The 18061-nt window shown below is 36.0% G+C and overlaps 2 protein-coding genes across 2 annotated transcripts; both read left to right on the top strand.

The window, feature by feature from the left end:
- The first annotated feature begins 6539 nt into the window (after positions 1–6539).
- Positions 6540–7346, top strand: LOC148691642 (uncharacterized). Its single transcript, XM_088683369.1, has 3 exons — positions 6540–6602; positions 6649–6802; positions 6895–7346. Exons 1-3 carry the CDS (start codon positions 6540–6542, stop codon positions 7344–7346), a joined length of 669 nt encoding a protein of 222 aa, XP_088539495.1.
- Positions 7347–8387: 1041 nt separating this feature from the next.
- LOC137735886 (3beta-hydroxysteroid-dehydrogenase/decarboxylase) lies at positions 8388–17663 on the top strand (the record flags this gene model as incomplete). Its single annotated transcript, XM_088683368.1, is given in 14 exon segments — positions 8388–8667; positions 9374–9463; positions 9557–9690; positions 9796–9966; positions 10205–10229; positions 10232–10318; positions 10415–10496; positions 11564–11759; positions 12200–12320; positions 12915–13089; positions 13195–13351; positions 16660–16726; positions 16816–16992; positions 17336–17663. Coding segments are annotated over 14 exon segments (1809 nt in total), but the record flags the coding sequence as incomplete, so codon positions are not given.
- Positions 17664–18061: the final 398 nt, after the last annotated feature.

Here is an 18061-nt window from a genome sequence, read left to right as displayed (position 1 = left end):
GATGCTAGTGTATCATTGATAATAATTACCAGCTGTGAAACAACGTTTATAACCCTAATTGTTGACTAAGAACGGTTATGTTTTTATTTTTTTTATTTTTTTTATATATATAGAAAAAATTGGTCACAAAGAAACAAATTTGCCTGAAGGTTTAGTCTCCAAACGTGGGTTGGCACTTCAGGCCCTCAAAACTCGGGCAATCAAGAAAACCAGTTCCGGCATTGATGATTTAATTTGAATGATTAATTTGAAAAGTTAATTTTTACTAGTAAATGAGAGGTCTTATATTCGATTCTCGTCAAAGGTGAATTTGAACCACATTATTGCTAGCCTATTGTGAGACTTAGCCCACTTCCCCACCCCCTTAGTGTAGATAATATCGTTTGTTGAAAAAAAATAAAAAAAACAAAAAAAAAATTGAAGAGTTAGAAGACAAACACACTGTACAGGATTGGAAACAAGGCAGGTTTTGAGAATGTGTTCATTTGGGTGCTTAATTTTTAATTTTAGGGTTTTAATTTTCCTCTTTTGAGATAGGAAACATACATTCATAGGAAGAGAGAGAGAAGGATAGAATAGTAAAGTTCTAAACTACTTGTAATGACTTACAGCTCAAGTGGTATTTATTATTGACCTATGTCTAATAAAAAAAATATATCATTGATTAAGTCCAAAACAAAAAGATGTCATTAATATATGACTAAGTAGTAAAGTTTTTATTGATTTTTTACTAAATTACCTGAAATGGTTTATTATGAGGAAGAAACATCAGTGAGTTCAAACTCACACCAAAATGCATAAACATGATTCCTAGGTGTAAGATTTTATCACAATAACGGCCATAATAATATCAGTTTTGAAGCGTACCACATATAACTATACTATATTATTTTATTACATCATATATGTGAAACTACTCTCCAACAACTTTTGTCTAATTTGTATACACCAGCAAACTTTGTATCTATTCTTCGATACTTGTCAAATTTATTTAATTTTCTTGCTGGAATATGGATGGAAGGGCTCACTTTAAAAAAATTTCAAACCTCAAAATCCTTGGGTCCTACTACATTTTTTCCAATAAGAATGCATATCTCCCTCCCAAATTATGTCCTATACCATTGTCCATACTCGTTAGAAGCTTAGATGTTAGAAATCTATACATTAAAAATACAAGACATATCACCAACTAGCACTTAGTCAAATAGTACTTCTTTTCCAATATAAATTGATCAAAAATTAAATTAAATTGTGATATAAATTGACGGCGGATGAATCAACAGGTCATCGACACGTAAGTAAAAAATATGAGACGAGGTCTAAGAATGTTCAGTATAGAGTGGTGATATCCACACACCTCATTTTACTTTCAACACACTCCATATTTGTTTTTTGACCCTCTTCAATTTATTCGATTTGACGATCGATAATTAAAAGGAATGTGTGAAATGTAAAAAGAGAGGTGTGGATAGCACCACCTCTCAATATATTATGTTGTTGGTGTTGTTACAGTAAGAAAAGTAATCTGTTTGTGCTGTGCTAATTAAAATATTTGTTTGTGTGAAACTTATTACTTCATTTGCTTTGTTGAGCACCTACATCTACTACAATTCAAAATTTACATTAAACAACTTAATACATGTGCAAACATCCGCACTTGAACATCCATATGTATGTATGTGTGTACAAAAAAGAAGCATTTTGTTTAAGCCCATATTTATTTATTTATTTGATTGTCCGCATTTGAACATGCTTTTACTGGCGAGTCATCAAGTATCATAGGCTGGTCATGGTAAATATATATGTTTGTTTCTGAAATTCACATTTCGGTTAAAGTGGTACTGGGCCTAGAACCCACAGTTCAGTTAAGTTGATGTTTGGGCTGAATCAGGTGATAACCCAGAAGTAAGACATTCAGCCTAGTAATAGACGCTAAGAGCTCGACCGAGTTCTATGAAGAATAGAACTATTTAGAGATCGGGATGAGAGTATGAGATAATGGTTAGGTTAAGTTTGGTTCCCGGATTTTTCCAAAAATTCCAAAAAAAAAAAAAAAAGAAAAAAGAAAAAGAGGTTTGGTTCCTGTATAAGATATGAATTCACTTTATAATATAGCCAGATTTAGAATCCTAGTTTATGAGGATCTCAACCGCGGCAGTGTTCTAGTCAAAGAACGATTGGTGATGATTATTCCAAGTACTGTCACATAATACTGAAGAATTTTAGTCCTATTTGAATTATACCTCGGCAAGCTTGGCCATTAAGCAATTCTTTCCTATAAACACAAGAAATTCTTTCCTATACTGAAGAATTGTAGTCCTATTTGCAACGTGGAGAGGACCTTCAGCTTAACACACAAATCAATGCTCTATGTGAAACCTGATGAGGTGAATTTATACTATATATTTTACCCTAATCTTTGTACCGATTGGTGTTGATTGTAGCAATTGTACTTGATTTAGGGATTTTATTTGTTTCCTTGTATAGTTGATTTACTTGTATAGGACTCCTTGTAAACCTATACATACTCCATTCAGAGAGGGATAAAGATATATTATTTGCCCATATACAATTTGACTTGGCATCAGAGAATTAAAATTCTGGTGACCTTGAGTGCCCACCAAAACCAAAATACCCCTACCCGTGAGAAACCCTAACCTTTTTGTGAAAAATTTCTATGTTCGTGTCTTGCCAAATTAAATTTGGGTGTGTTATTTGTTTCTGTTGTAATTTGTTGTGTGTGTTCTACAACCATGGCTGTGATGAAGATGTCAAACCGAACTCTGATTCATTCGATGCCAAGGATGAACGACCCTATCATGATTACTCTGCTCCTATTGCACAAGAAAAATTGGATGGCTCCAATTGTCTCCTGGTCTCGTAGTGCTCTTCTTACAATAACTGGATGATGTATGGTAGGATTCATTAATGGCAAAAAACTTGCTCCTAAGGATGTTGATTATGTGGAATTCTTCGAATGGGAGGAGGATAATTGTTTGGTGCAAATATGGCTTCTCAACTCTATAACTCGGAATATGAGAAGTCTCTTTGAGCGTTGTACTTCAGCGTATGATGTGTGGGAAGCTGCAAGAAAAACTTTTACAGTCACCCAAAATAGTTCTCGTTTGTTTCAACTTTGAAGACAATTGGTGACTACAACCCAAAATGGTGAATCTATTGCTGTGTTTTATGAGAAACTTCATGTTATTTGGGAGGAGATTGACAATCTTCACCCTAATCCACATACCAATCCTAAGGATGTGGCTATTCGGCAAAGGAAATTGAATCTGAAAGAGTTTATGATTTTCTTGGAGGGCTTGATCCTTAATTTGATGGTGTTCGTAGCCGTATCTTGGCTGTGACTCTGGTGCCCTCTATCTTGGAGGAGTATGCTTTGGTCGTGGAAGAAAGCACTTGTCAAGTCTTTATGTTCGGGGGTGTTGCTGCTTTAAAGATTGTTACAGCTCAACATCGACCAAGTGGCTCCTCCTCGACTAACGGTCGTTAGTCGTCTTTTGTGAGTTCGCATTCCAGAGGGTCTTCAAACTCCAAATCTGTTGTTTCCTGCTTTCTTGTAGCAAAGGTTCCTTCTGGTTCTCGTGAGTGTACTCATTATAGAGGTGACCACCTGTTAGAGAAGTGCTTTCAGCTCCATGGTGTTCCAAACTGGTTTCCTCAGTACAAAGCTTGTAAGTACGGACCTAAGGCTGCTTATACCGTGGCTTTGGGCAAGAGTGAACCGTCTTCTCCTTCCATGAATTTGAGTGCTACAAATTCTTTACCAGGTATTGGTTCCAATACATGGATAATTGACATTGGTGCTACTGATCATGTGACTTATAATTCTACGGTTTTTGATGAGTTGTCTAGTCAAACAAGTGACCTATTTATCACATCTGCTAGTGGTATGGCTTCTCCAATTACTGGAGAAGGCACAATCACACTTACTCTTACCTTGTCCTTGGAACATGCATTATTGGTACCCAATATTAATTGTAATTTATCATCTGTGGGACGATTACTTGATTCACTCAGGATCACAAAACTCAAGAGACGATTGGACGTGGTAAATGGATAGGGGGGTTATACTACTTGACTCTACCAACAAAAGCAGTTTATGGTTGTATTGCTAATAAAGTTCAGAGTGGCAGTGACAAAGACAAGCATTAGCTGTGGCTATGGCATCGTCGCTTGGGACACCTTTCTTTTAGATATCTTAGACATTTATTTCCTTCATTATGTCGTTCATATGATGAGACTTTTTTTAAGTGTAAAACATGTGTTTTGGCCAAAAGTCATTGTACTATTTTTCCCTTAAGTGATAATAAAGCTATTTAGTTATTTGATTTGGTACATTCCGATGTATGGGGTCCTACTAATATTACTTCAAATGAGTTTCGTTGGTTTATCACATTTATTGATGATTGCACATGTTTAACTTGGGTCTTACTCCTCCATACAAAAATCGTATCGTTGCCTAATGTAACGGAGTCCACCCCATCGTCGCCAAATCCCATCATCTTCTCGAACCAGTAGTTATGTTGGAGAGACCTCGACGCTGCTGCGAAGGCACCGCAATGGGCGCCATCATCCTTTATTTCCAATCTGGTCTCGAAATCGGTAATCGCCAATTAATTTTTGAATTTTTCCTTGATAATTGTCAAATTAGCTCGAAATTGCCATACTCTTCAAATGTTGCACCTTTAGTTTCGAATTTTGATTCATTTTTTTTGCATAAAATGTGGTTTGGTCCGACGTTTTGCCGGTTGAAGTCGACGTTATCGGGTGACGAAGTGGCATTGCCGGTGGCGGCGGAGGAAGCATTCACTGGAGTTCTTGACAGTGGGAAAGGACAAATGAATGTAGTTGCGGAAGGGCTTAAGGAGTTTTCGAGAGATGACCTACTGAAGTTGATGGCAAAGGGCGGTGTGTTGTAACGGATCATGGGCATTTTGGTACGTTTGCCTTAGATTCACGCTTAAAATGCAATTCTCTGTGATTTCATTTTTTGGAGAAAGTTAAAAGATTTGTATTTACAGTGGTTGTGTAGTTCTCTTTTCAATTTGAATGGGCCTTGAGCAGGGAAAAATGAAACGGAAAGGATACAGTTTTAAGTTGAAGTTTTTCAATTTGTAGTTCTCTTTTATATCATTCAGAACGTCGGGCAGAGGAAATCCTCAATCTGCAAAACACGTTATTGCAGGTTTGGAGGTTACACTTTATGTTTATTGTAATTAGTTGAATGCAAGTGTATTCTGGGACATGCGTACTTTCTGTGCAGACTGAGTTAGAGAGGGAGCGTATGGCTTTGGAGTTGGAGGAAAAAAGAAGCCCAAGCTGAAAGAGAGAAGATGGTGCAACAGCAAGCTAAGAAAATTGAGAACCTCAGCTCAATGGTGTTGTATTCAAATAGAGATAGAATCGCGATTGCTTTAAAAAGGTTTGAATGACTAATTAATTTTCATTTCGAACTTCTGTATAATAGTTGATGTTCATATTTATGTTCGATTCCTAATTTTGTTGTTCGATTCCTAATTTTGTTGTTCTGAAACACAAAAGATGTGCTTGATATTATAACGTGCCGTTGCCGACAGGGACGAGTTTCACAGCAGGTGAGTGAAAATTCTGGGTTCTTAATTTTCTATTTTCTGATTGAAATTTGATGGTATATCTGATTCAATTGGAAGACTAAGCTAAAAGTACAAGTGGTTTTTTTGGTTAATTTGTTGGTTTTTTGGATGGCTCTTCTGGGTTGTTGTTAATTGTATGTTTTATGATTGAATTTGGCATCAATTTATCCAATGGATTAATGAGCTAAAACTACAAGTGGGGTTGTTTTGATTTTTGGGTTGTTTAATTTTCTGTTATTTTATTATGAGAAAATAAGGATTTGAACATGTTAATTAGCTAAGAATTAGTTTACATTGGACAATATATATGATTTTGGATTCGTGTTGGTGTAGCTAGGGACAATTATATATGTGGATGGATGTTGGGTTGGAAGGTCTACTCATAAAGAAGAACAAATCTAATGGTAGAGTGAAACTGAAAAGCAGCCAAACTTAAATTGCAATTTGCCAAAGAGCACGATTGGCCCTTTGTTTTAAAATTTTCATACTTCTCATTCTTATGTACCCTTATGTATCGGTAACGTGTATTCAACTTTAAAACTTTATCCGAAACCATTTGGTGGGTGTTTGGAATTTTGGAATTAGATTTTCAATTTGGTTTGTGAATTGCTAACTTTATCAACTCCTCTTGCTTAGCCTCAATTATTTCAGTTGGCATTGGTTGCAGACCCATTTGTTGAGGCTCGAAGAAAAAGGAAGGGGGGAAAGTGTATTCTTGCCATAGATTTTCTGTTGGGAGTGAGCATTGAAGAAAAGGGAAGGTGATAACAGCGGAAGAGGTGGCTTTTTGCTTTTGGCCTTTTGTTTTCTTCATTTTGCTTAATGTTGAGACTTGAGAAAAGAACTTCTAATGTTGAACCCCAATTCGAGAAGATAATGTGAAGAAAACAAATATTCGTAATTGTTATTATGTCCAAGATCAAACCAATTATGAACAATTGCTGTCCTCTAACAAAAAAAATTTTGACCGATGTTTAGTTATTCATAATCTTCTTCGTAATCTCAAATATCCATGTAGTCCAAAATCATCCCTAAACACCAGCGGGGTTCGAGAAGGATTTTGAATATCATAACATTTGCTTGTACCGAATGGGAAGGCACTGCACATGATACAAGGGTTTTTCTATCCGTGCTACGGAATCCAAATTTAAACTTTTCTAAACCTCCAAATGGTAATCTTCATACTTGCTTTGTATTATTATAACATTTTACATACTTGCTTTGTATAATTATTACAATACAAAACAAAATTTTCAATTGTCAGGAAAATATTACTTGGTGGATGGGAGGTACCCACAAATGAGAGGTTATTTGGGATCATATAAAGGTGAAAGATATCATCTCCCGGACTTTCGTAAGGGTGCTAAACCAACGAGTCATAAAGAGGTATTCAACCACATGAATTCTTCTCTTAGGAGCATCATTGAACGAACATTTGACGTATGGAAGAAAAGATGGGCAATTTTAAGGGATATGCCTAATTACCCGTTCAATAAGCAAGTGAAGATTGTCATTGCTACAATGGCTCTTCATAACTACATACGGAGGTATTCTGAATGTGATCGTCATTTTGATGGCCCTAGGGACAATTGTGAAGAGAACGATAGTAGTGATGATGATGATGAGGAATACCAAAATTATGAAGTTGAAGGATCACATGAGATAGAAGCATTAAGAAATAGAATAGCGGTAAGTTTGATGAATGCATCTAATTAGATTACTTTTAAGTACATTAACAATATTGTACTAATGAATTCTAACTATTCAGTCTAAAATATTTCAATTGAAGTAGTTTGTCATACTAATTAATATTTAAGATAAAGTTTATAAATATGTTTCTTTTACAAATAAAGTATATTTAGTAATTCACCTTTATTGGTTAAGAAAATTAAATTAATGGCACATCTAGTATTATACATTTTTTGGTCATTTTACACAGTCACAGCTGTTTTACATAAAAGTTTACCAAACACTATCATACTGCTTTTTTTTCCAAAAGCACTTTCACAAAAAAGTTTACTAAACACTCTACTGCTTTTTTTCACAGTTGTTTTTTTTCACAGCACAACAGAAACAGTTTTTTTTCAAAACACAGCAATACCAAACCAACCCTTACTGTCATGTTGATCCAGTCGGCTTTTCACCGTCTTTTTCTTAGGCTACCATGGAGAACCTCAGTTTATTTAGAAAAAGTAAAGTCACCCAGCAGAATATGAGCTCACATATATATAATAATCAAATTTCTACACAAAACAAATAATCCAAAGGATTTGATTCTAATATATATCGATCTTATCGGAAAATCCAATGTCTGAAGATCTGTTTTAGCCCACGACGACGTCTTGTCATCGTAGTGAGCATGGTGCACTGATTGGACAATGACGTTTCTTTTCCTCATCAAATCAATTCTTTTACGGGTTCATCTTATTGTTTATTAGCATTCAAAATCCAAACAAATACCACATACAAAACAATTTTTTTGTGGGTGTGAATTTAATGTCTTTTTTTTTTTTTTTTTGGTCTTTGGAAAAACTAAAACATGTAAGAAATCAATCCATAATTTCGAGACTTTTCCATCTGTGTCTCTCCGGCAAAATAAGTTGGATTTGGGTTCTGGGTTTTTTCATTTCGAATTCATCTGAGTGAGAGAGCAGAGAGGAGAAAGGAGTGGGAAGAGGAGAATAATGAGTTATCAAATCAATCAGAAGACTGAAAGTTAAATGCATTTATTAATAAGATAAATCATAATTCACTTAAATAGCATATTTGAAAGAACCAAATTTACAGTTGTCAATTACGTATTGGTTAGGAACTCCATGTCAGCTTAAGTGCCGGTCACCTGGAAAAATTTCTCCACCATTTGGGCCCCCACTCCGGCTCGTGAACCTCGGCAAGTGGATCGTCCGCGTCGCCCATTCGACTCAGTCCCTCCATCTCGATCTCTCCGAGCGCGACTCGCTGCTTTCGCAAGCTCTCTCCTCCGGCCGCGCTTCCTTGCACGGCGTCGATGTTCGCGACACGTCTCAAATCATCACTGGTAAAATATAAATTCCGTATTCATTTTGTTATCCGTTTCGTGTTCTTGTTTGGATGCTGAGATAATTTTTGATGAAATCAAATGGTAGCTTAAGACTGAAGTGATGCACTTTCTTGATTGAGTGGAGTGGTTCTTGGCCTTAAGTTTTGATTCATTACTTGGTTTTTTAGTAATTCGTTACAAGGATTTTCGAGAAAATGCGAAATTAAATGAAGAAAAGTTGATCAGAGGTGGAAAATATAAGGGTTGTTTTTCCAAGATTATAAGTATTACTGGTTGAATATTCTTGTAAACATTAAAAAAGTAAAAAATAAAACCTCTAGAGGATTCTTGAAACCAAACTGAAGGAATGGAGGAAGAGGCATAAACTTAAGAATGTTTCATTGATCAAAACTTGTGATTCAAATTTGACTCTAATGTTTACTCAGGTAGTGTTTGGTTGCTAGAGAAGACATTAGAATGGCATTCATTAGCTACCCTGCCATGCCCGTAGAGGAGGAGAGAAGCGAATTACAAGTGTTTTGCAATATATATATATATATATATATATATATATATATATATTTGCTTCAATCTGTGAAATTAGGATAAAATAGGTGTTATGAAATTCGATGGGTGTGATATCAGGCATTTGTGGACTTTTCTTATTATATCAAAGCTTGAGTTCAGAAATTAATTGCCATATTATGACCTATATCTCTTGCAGCAATTGAAGGTTCATCTGTAGTGTTGTGTTTGGATGGGGCTGATTTACCCAAAGATGATTTCTACCAGTGCTATATGATTGTTGTTCAAGGTAAATCCCTATTAATGAAGAAACAAATCAGATTTTGTGCAATGCGTATTTTGGAGGAAGAGATGGTTACTTTCATCTCAAATTCTTGTGTAGGTGCAAAAAATGTCATCAGTGCTTGTCGGGTGTGCAAAGTTAGGCAGTTAATATACAATAGTTCCGCTGGTGTAGTTTTTGATGGTTCAAAAGATATATTAAATGGAGATGAATCTTTGGCATACCCTTGGAAAGTAAGCCACTGGCAAGGGACTTTCTTCATGTTTATAGTTGAGCGTTGTCTACTTTTTTATCTGCTAAAATTTCTTTCTAACTTAATTTTATTATGCTTGATACAGTTTGATGATATGTTGAGTGATCTCAAGGCTCAAGCAGAATCACATGTCCTGTTGTCTAATGACATTGATGGTCTTTTAACATGTGCACTTCGTCCTAGCAATGCATTTGGACCTGGAGACACGTATCTTGTGCCATTTTTAGTGAACTTGGCAAAACCTGGCTAGGGAAAGGTTTTCTAACTATCTGTTCATTTGATCCTATGTACTGTTTCACTTTCATGTACACTTTGTCAACTTGGAGCCTTATTTGATAATCATGCATAATTGATGTTTGTGTACCACCAATTACGATATCAACACTTTCTCTCTCTCTGTGGTATCTTGGTCAGCATGTTGTTTGTTATCTTATCATTCCTTGTACAGATGTTATTTTCAGTATTTTTTGAAGTAACAGAGATTCTCATTTCAGTTTATTATAGGGACTGGTGAAAACATGTCGATTTTACTTATGCTGAAAATGTTACTCATGCTCATATCTGTGCGGAAGAAGCCTTAGAATTTCGGATGGTCTCTGCTGCTGGAAAGGGACTTACAATTTTATGTCTCCTTGGTGCACATCACTTTATTTTTCTGTTTCTTCTGGGTCCACAGTTAAGGAGGTTACTTGTGATCAATCTGTAGGCCTTTTTCATCACAATTCTCAAGCCTGCGAATTTTTCGGCATTTGTATTACTAATCTTGGAATGCCTGGGATAACAAAGGTAAAGCAAACATTCCTATTTTTTTCTGAGAGGGACTTTACATTCTTTCTTTGTTATGTTATTGCATAGCAGGGACAATAGTAAGAGAAAGAAAGAGATGAGAGATCCATACTCAATCTGGCCTTTGGCATTGCCCCAAAGGTTTAGTCTAGGAATCCAAGAGACTGAAACGAACCTACTATAAATGAGTAAATTGCATAATCTTACAAGAACAGCGAAAGGCACAAAAGGCTCTTAACCATGTGGTGCTTGGTACTTGGGTGTACTTGTATTATAGTTTGAACTTTGACTCCTTTATTAGTATATTTGCTGGTTCCCTGACATTCTATATGTATAAGATATGCAAAGATTACCACCATTATAAAAATTTATCCATGGTTCAAGTCATACTAAGTTGTCATCATGGCTAATTTTCTCTGTGTATTTGTTGCTAAATTTCAGCAATAGGCTGTAGGAACAGAGAAGTGTGGCCCCACCTTGGGAGTGGGAAAGAAAAGAATATGTAATTTCTTAGTAGAGTTACGGAAATGATTGTATTCCACCTCTATGCTAGTTGAGGAAAAAAGAATTTTAACCACCCTAGCTGTCCCAGATATGGTAATTTCTGAATTGTTAATTAATTGTGTAGTGCAGTTTTTTATTTATCATGCATTATTCTGCTTGATTTGATGTTATAGTTAAGGTGTAAAAGAAGAAAATGCTTAATATCACCTGTGTACATGGGCGTACTCTTTTTGGAATTTCAGTGAACACTTCATCTTACTTATCGTATGGAACATTTATATAAATGAAATTATTGAAAAATAAGTTTCTTTTCAGACCCTAAATTGATCAGTATAGTTTTCATTTTATCTTCACCTTTTTCTGATTCTGATACGTGATCTTCTGTATTGGCATCTTTTATGTGCTTTTACTCACGTACTTTGTAGTCCAAAGTGTTCAAAAAAAACTATGGGTTTTCACTTTTTATTAGTTTTATGTTTCTTTAGGATCTTTTGAGGTTTCTTTGGAATCATTTCATGTTGCGCCTCATAAGTCATTTTTTTACCACATTTTTCTCATTGCAGACCATTACTGAAAGTTCCTGCTAAGATGGCTTGGTACATCATATTGTTCATCAAATGGATAGCCCAAAAGTATGGAATGATAAAATACAATGATTCTATGTCAGCGCAATACATTCGATTATCTTCACGCACTAGAATGTTCGACTGCACTGCGGCTCAAAAGCAGATTGGGTATTCACCAGTTATCTCACTGGAAGTAAGGTTTTCATTCATTTATTATTGTTAGTCCTTCATGTTATTTAGTTGCAAGTGTACTCTTGCCTTGCCCTATGTTTTTCTCCATGTTCAAATATATTTTGCAAAGTTGCATGCTTAGAATATCCATGGGGTTTTTACATCCTTCTATAGATATCCAATTGAAGCTTTTGACCTTTACAACTGTCTGGCTAGTTTAGGCCCCCATGTGTTCATCGTCATGCCACATCTTGTATGCTGGATCCTGAGCAGTATCTGATTGCTGTAGAACACAATACATAGCAGAAAATTAATGAAGACTATTCCCTGCTCCTTCCGTTTTGGAAAATAAATTCCCACTGTTTTTTGTTGCATATAAAGGGGTGTAGCTTGTCATATTCTCTTATGCCTACTATAGAGCATACAATTCCAGGTTTAACATTCTACTTTGTCTGTGTACAGGAAGGTGTCACATTAACCATTGACGAGTCATTCTCTAATTTAGCCAGAAACTCATCTTTCCCAACTTTCAGAAACTTTAATGAGGAATCAAAAGTGGAGAAGCTGCTAGGCAGTGGAGAAGGCCGTTTTCCGTTGTAGCATTTTTTTATGCTCTATTTTGATATCAGTTTCACATTGTATTCCTGAAGTCGTTTTTTATTTTTAATTATACTGTTTTTTCTCTGCTCTACTTTTTCGTTTATCTGGGACTTATCCTTGAGCCTGCAAATCAGATGTTCCAGATTTTGTTCAAGTGTGTTTGACTCCTAGTAACAAAATTTATGACTAGGTAGGGCTGGGCTTGAATCAGACCTTTGTGCCTGATTTTGGTGCAAGTGCTACATATTTTAATTTGATTTTGCATGGTCCCATGGTAATACGTAATTTGGTCCCCAGCTTTACTTCTACTGATGAAAAGGGTTTAAAATAAGTTGGAACACACCAAGCTGGCAACTTAGACAGGCTTTGCGTTTCAGAATACATATCCGGATCAAACGTGATTGTTCATATGCATTCGCACAGGCCAGAGGAAGCTTTGTCCTCTGTTTTTGTACTTTTTCTTTTCTTTGAATGCTTTTTGCTTATAATAAATGAAAATATATGCATACTAGAACTTTCATGAAAGCTGTTTGTTGTTTTATTTGGACTGTAGAATAACCTTGAACTGTCGCTGCAGTTGCAGACATTTTGCAATGGCATGATGAGAAGAAATCTTTTACATATTTCCTTGCTTTGAGTATGTTGTATTACTGGTTTTTCCTTTCTGGAAGAACTTTTGCCTCATCTATGTCCAAGCTTCTGCTGTTTGTTTCATTTGGCCTTTATGGATACAGGATTCTACCACCCAAGATGTAAGTATTTTGTTTATAAAGCTTTTGCTGATTAAATTCTAAGTGCTGGAAGAATTCTTTCGTGCTTTATTTTATTATATACCGACCATAATGTCTATTGAACAGGTTGGGTTTTACCCTTGAGACACTATCTTTATCTTGTTTTGAGATTCCTGAAACGGTAGTGAAAGATAAGATAGCAAGCATAGCATATTTGTGGAACAAAGGGGTTTGTTATTTGAGACTACTGGCCCGAGGACATGGCTGGGGTATTTTCTTCAAGGTATGGACCATAATAACTCATTCCCTTCGGTGAAGTGCATGACTCCAGGAAATGTCCAATTTCATGTTTTCTGTAGCTTTTATCCGAAACCTTTTCTTCGGCAGACTATTGCAGGTGTAGCTGTCGAAGTTCGAGCATTTTGGGAAAATTTGGACCTAAATTTATTTATAAGTGATGCGAGAATTATACGCGCACAAATTAAACCCTCTTTTTGTCAATTGTAGTGAAGTGTGTAAGTAGGGATCGTTCTGGACCGGGGATTAGGAGGGATTGTTAATCTCTTGGAAACTGACTCAAAAACGTAAAAACAATATAAAACACTAAACTAGACTCAAAGAATGTGAAACTAAACGTTAAAACACTAAGACAAACCAAAAGACTCAAAATACTTTAAAAACACAAACTAAATTGATTTCTAACTAAATTGAACAATAACGTAAAGGGGGATTGAGTTTTGGACGGAATTAAACTAAATGAACAAATTGCAATTAAAACAGAATGTAAATATGAAATTGATGAAATGGAATGAATGGATGCTAGCCAAGGGGTTCATCTCCACACATGTTACACTTGCATAATAAAAAGATTTCTAATTGCATTTCAATAAACCATGAATTCTCAACGCTCCGGGTTAATTAGGTCCGCTTAAATTAACCGTCAAGTTTTCCTTAAGTTAATGAATTGGATGATTGCATACGACAACCCAAAGCATTCCTCACAAGTTCTCTACATGAATTGCATAATAGAGATACAAGCAAGAATCATTAAGCAACATGAAAACTATAAGTGTTGACGAGGCATTCGTTACTATGATTGCATGAAACTTATGCCAAGAAATTGTTTAACGCGATTGTTTATAAGCAACGTCCACTACTTGTGAATATAAGTTCATAACTATTACGTGAAACTCACTTATATTCTAGCGTCAAATTCATGCATGAAAATTAAGCGTTCATTCTTAATAAACATACATAAATAGGATATCAATCAAATAGTTAAACAAATTGAATTCACAACTTATGAAACGTAATTAAAAGTAATCAAATCATATTGCAAGCATAAACATATATTTCGAATCACCCCCTAGCTAAGGGGGTTTAGTTCCTCATACAAAACAAAGAGAATTGAAATTAAACATTGAAATCAAAGAAACGCCTAAACATTCCAACAACTCAAACTTGAATTGTATGAACGTTTAGGCCCTCTTCTCTTCCTCTTTATTGTAGCATAAGGTCTAGGGATAGTTGGTTGGGGGGATGGAAGTGTGGAATTATGGAAGTGGATGAGGAGTGGTGGAAATGGAAGAATGGTTTTTGGATTCTAAGGGAGACTCACGGCACAAGGGAGAAAGGAATGTGTTTGTGGTGTGTTGTGTATGAAATGAGATGATGTTTAGGTAATGGGAATGCAAGGGTATTTATAGGAGGAGTGGAGATGTATATGGCTGTTTGTTTAAGGTGTTTGTGTGGTGGAATGATGGAAAAACAGCTAGGACAACATGTGAAAAGCTGGAAAGCATGTTGCAAGCTGGAATTGCATAAGAAACCCACGACACAAAGGGTTTTGGCTGCTGAAGTGGGAGTGCACGGCAAGGTTGAAGAAATGATTATGGATGCATGTGTTGAATGATTTCTTGGTGAGAGATGTGGAGTGGCTGAAATGATGAAGAATAAAGGATGCATGAGTGAATGATTGAATGTGCATGTGGGTGAATGTGAAGGGAATGGTAGGATAGGCACGGGTTAGGCTTTTGTTTTCTGGTGGAATTGTTTGTGAAAGCTACGGATTGGATTGTGTGATGGTGTGTGAATGATGAAGAGTTGATAAATAATGCATGTAGGGTTAGCTAGGTTGGAAAGGTGTGGAAGATGGATGGAATTAGTGGTGAATGCACGGCTCTAAAGGTTTGTGGATGCTGGAATTGAATGTGCAAAGCTGGAAAAGGAAGGTAGGCCACGGCAAAGGATGTTTTGATGGTGTAAATGTGCAATGGTTGCAATGATGAAGGAATAAGGGTGCATGTGGGTTGGCTAGAACAAAGGGGGAAGCACATGGAAATGCTGGAAATCTGATGGTAGTAATGCACGGCAAGGTGGAGTGGTTTTGGAAGAAAGGTGGATGAATGTGCATGTGGATTAGGTTGTGAAAGCATGTGAATGCATGTGTTGATTTAAAGAATAGGTATGCATGTGAATTAGGTTGGAAAGAGGTGGAAATGGAATGTTATGCAATGATAATGTCTTGTGGCTGAATTGGTGGAGTAATTATGATGGGAGGCACGGCATAGTTGGATTTGTGGTGGGTTGATGAAAGAATAATGTCAAGGTGTGGGATTGTTAAAGGGGGAAGTGCATGTGCAAGGTTGTTGTTGTGATAAGTGATAAGTGTATGATATGATAAGTGAATGATATGATAAGTGAATGATATGATAATTGAATGATATGTTAAGTGAATGATATGATAAGTGAATGCTTTAAGTGTTTAAAATAGGGAACAAAGCCCTTCCTTGCATGGCAAGGAAGGGAGACACAAGGAAACACACGACAATGTCCTAAGGTTGCAAGGAATGTTGTTTTTGTGTTCTAAAATGCGTAGGAGTCTTCAATGATGCTTAAACATGAGGTCTTTTAGGATTTAACTTTCCTACTTCAAGTCTTTAATTTCGTCCATCCTCTTGGCTCCAAGCATATGATATCCATTCCAATCTCTAATTTGCTCCAAAAGGCTCCAAAAGGCATCCTTTTGCATACCTTGCCCTTAGAACCTGAAAACACACAAAAGAAGCATAAAGGACTAAAATAACTATGAATTAACAACATAGATGCACGAAAACAAGCTAAGTAAGTCGCCTAAATATGCTCCTATCAATAAGTCATGGACAGATTCTCAAGAATTATTATGATATTTAACTATTCAATTTTGACGCATTAATTATTTACATTGGAATTGACAGGCGGTATTTGAACGCTACTGACCAACACTGTTGTATCCCCTGCTTATTATATTTGGTGGAAATGTTTGCATATAATCATTTGTCTACAAAATATTTCCATATAGTCATTTGTCTGGAAAATGTTTCCATATAGTCAAATTGTCTAGAAAATGTTTGCACCAACTTGATCCATGCGGAGTATGAACTTCAGCATCTTTTTTCTTTTTCTTTTCAAAAATAACCGTTTAAACCTCATTTATTTTATTAACAAGTATCTCTTTGTGATGCATAAATTTTGATATTTCTCCATACTACTTTTATATGAATGGGTGAGTTTTCATTGACAGCAATTATTCTCTCGTGGCCATCTCTACAGTTTGCAGCATCCCTCTTTTTCCTCAAGTTGATTTTGTCTCAAGCCTTGACTGTGTTAATAGGTGTAGGTAATGGAATGCCAGTTTCACCATGCCGGAGTCAATTAATCGCTTACTTGTATAAACTTTGTATTGATCTCGTTGGAAATGTTTTGCAGCGCTGGTGTTGGCCTTCGCCCTATTTTTCGTTTGTGAACAATATGAATCGGAAATAGATGGATTGGCAAAGCTCCTGTTCAACGGATTCATAACAGTTTCTGAGTCATTGAGAAGAAAACTACCTGCTTCTATGCAACTGTATCTTGAAAAACATGGAATCTTGCATCACGATAAAGGTAACGCATCATAAATAGCTGCCACTGTCACCTCAATAGCCTTTTCGCAGAGGTTTTTCTAACTGTATAAATCCAATCCAATCCAATGGTCTGCTAGCTAGCTTAGATTTTTATGAAAATATAGATTTTGGGGCAAACCCAACAAACGAAATAGCACAATACAGACTCTTGCTCTGTTCTTATTGTTAACCAAAAAGTTATAGGCTGTAGAAATCAATGCCTTTTCGACATATCTGTAAAACCGAGAAATATTTTGGTAAAATATTAATCTCTTGTGAGTTTGATGTTCTTATTGTTACAAGTACGATGAGGTCGTTCGAATCAAGTTTTGTTTTTCTTTCAGTTTGGGTGAAGGAATCAAGCTTTGCATTGAGTGGGAAAGATTGGTAACATAGATTAGTGCTTGAGGCCCCTCAAGTTTAACCTAATCACTTGAAGCGATCAATTTCCCAGCATTGCTACTCAAACATCTCGTGCCTATCAACACCTGTCATCCTGCAAAATCGCCTTCTACATCGTGGGAATGGTGCATCGGGCATAGCCAAAACCCGGATAAGCTATGAAGCTCGTGTAAGTGATAGTAATACGACATATGTGATTAAAAGTCAATTGATCTCTGTTATAAACATTTCACAATCCTTTGCGTAAGTAAAATAAGTCTCACTTAAAAATCTTGATTGAATCCACAGAGACATTCAACTGACTTTTCTTTCACACATATAATAAAATAATAGAGATGGTAGTCTAGCACAAATCACAATGATCTGCATTCCAAATGCACTCATAGAAGCAGGAAACAGAAATATATAGAAATTGGATTTCGGACTTTCTCATGGCAAACCGATAACAGAAAAATTTAGATATTGTATTCCAGATCTTCTCATGGCAATTCGAATATGGTTCTGCCCCATACTTTCTCAAGGTTGACAGAAAGAATTCTAGGCCCCGGCTTTCTCATGACAAGCTTAGAATGAAGGTATTCACAGGGATTCAGATCTACTCATGAAACAAGAAAGAAGGATGGATATCTAGGGTTACGATCACACTCATGCAACTAGAAAGAAAATAT

The sequence above is a fragment of the Pyrus communis genome, chromosome 13 (genome assembly GCF_041283825.1).
Source record: "Pyrus communis isolate YQ-2024b chromosome 13, ASM4128382v1, whole genome shotgun sequence".
NCBI classification, from domain to species: Eukaryota; Viridiplantae; Streptophyta; class Magnoliopsida; order Rosales; family Rosaceae; genus Pyrus; species Pyrus communis.
This window is presented reverse-complemented; position numbering and strand designations above follow the sequence as displayed.

What these genes read in the sequence shown, in the direction of transcription:
- LOC148691642 (XM_088683369.1), top strand. Translation starts at nt 6,540, where the DNA reads ATGTCCAAGATCAAACCAATTATGAACAATTGCTGTCCTCTAACAAAA. An exon ending in CAAAAAAAATTTTGACCGAT is followed by an intron (nt 6,603 to 6,648) that starts GTTTAGTTATTC and finishes ATATCCATGTAG; the next exon opens with TCCAAAATCATCCCTAAACA. An exon ending in CTTTTCTAAACCTCCAAATG is followed by an intron (nt 6,803 to 6,894) that starts GTAATCTTCATA and finishes TTCAATTGTCAG; the next exon opens with GAAAATATTACTTGGTGGAT.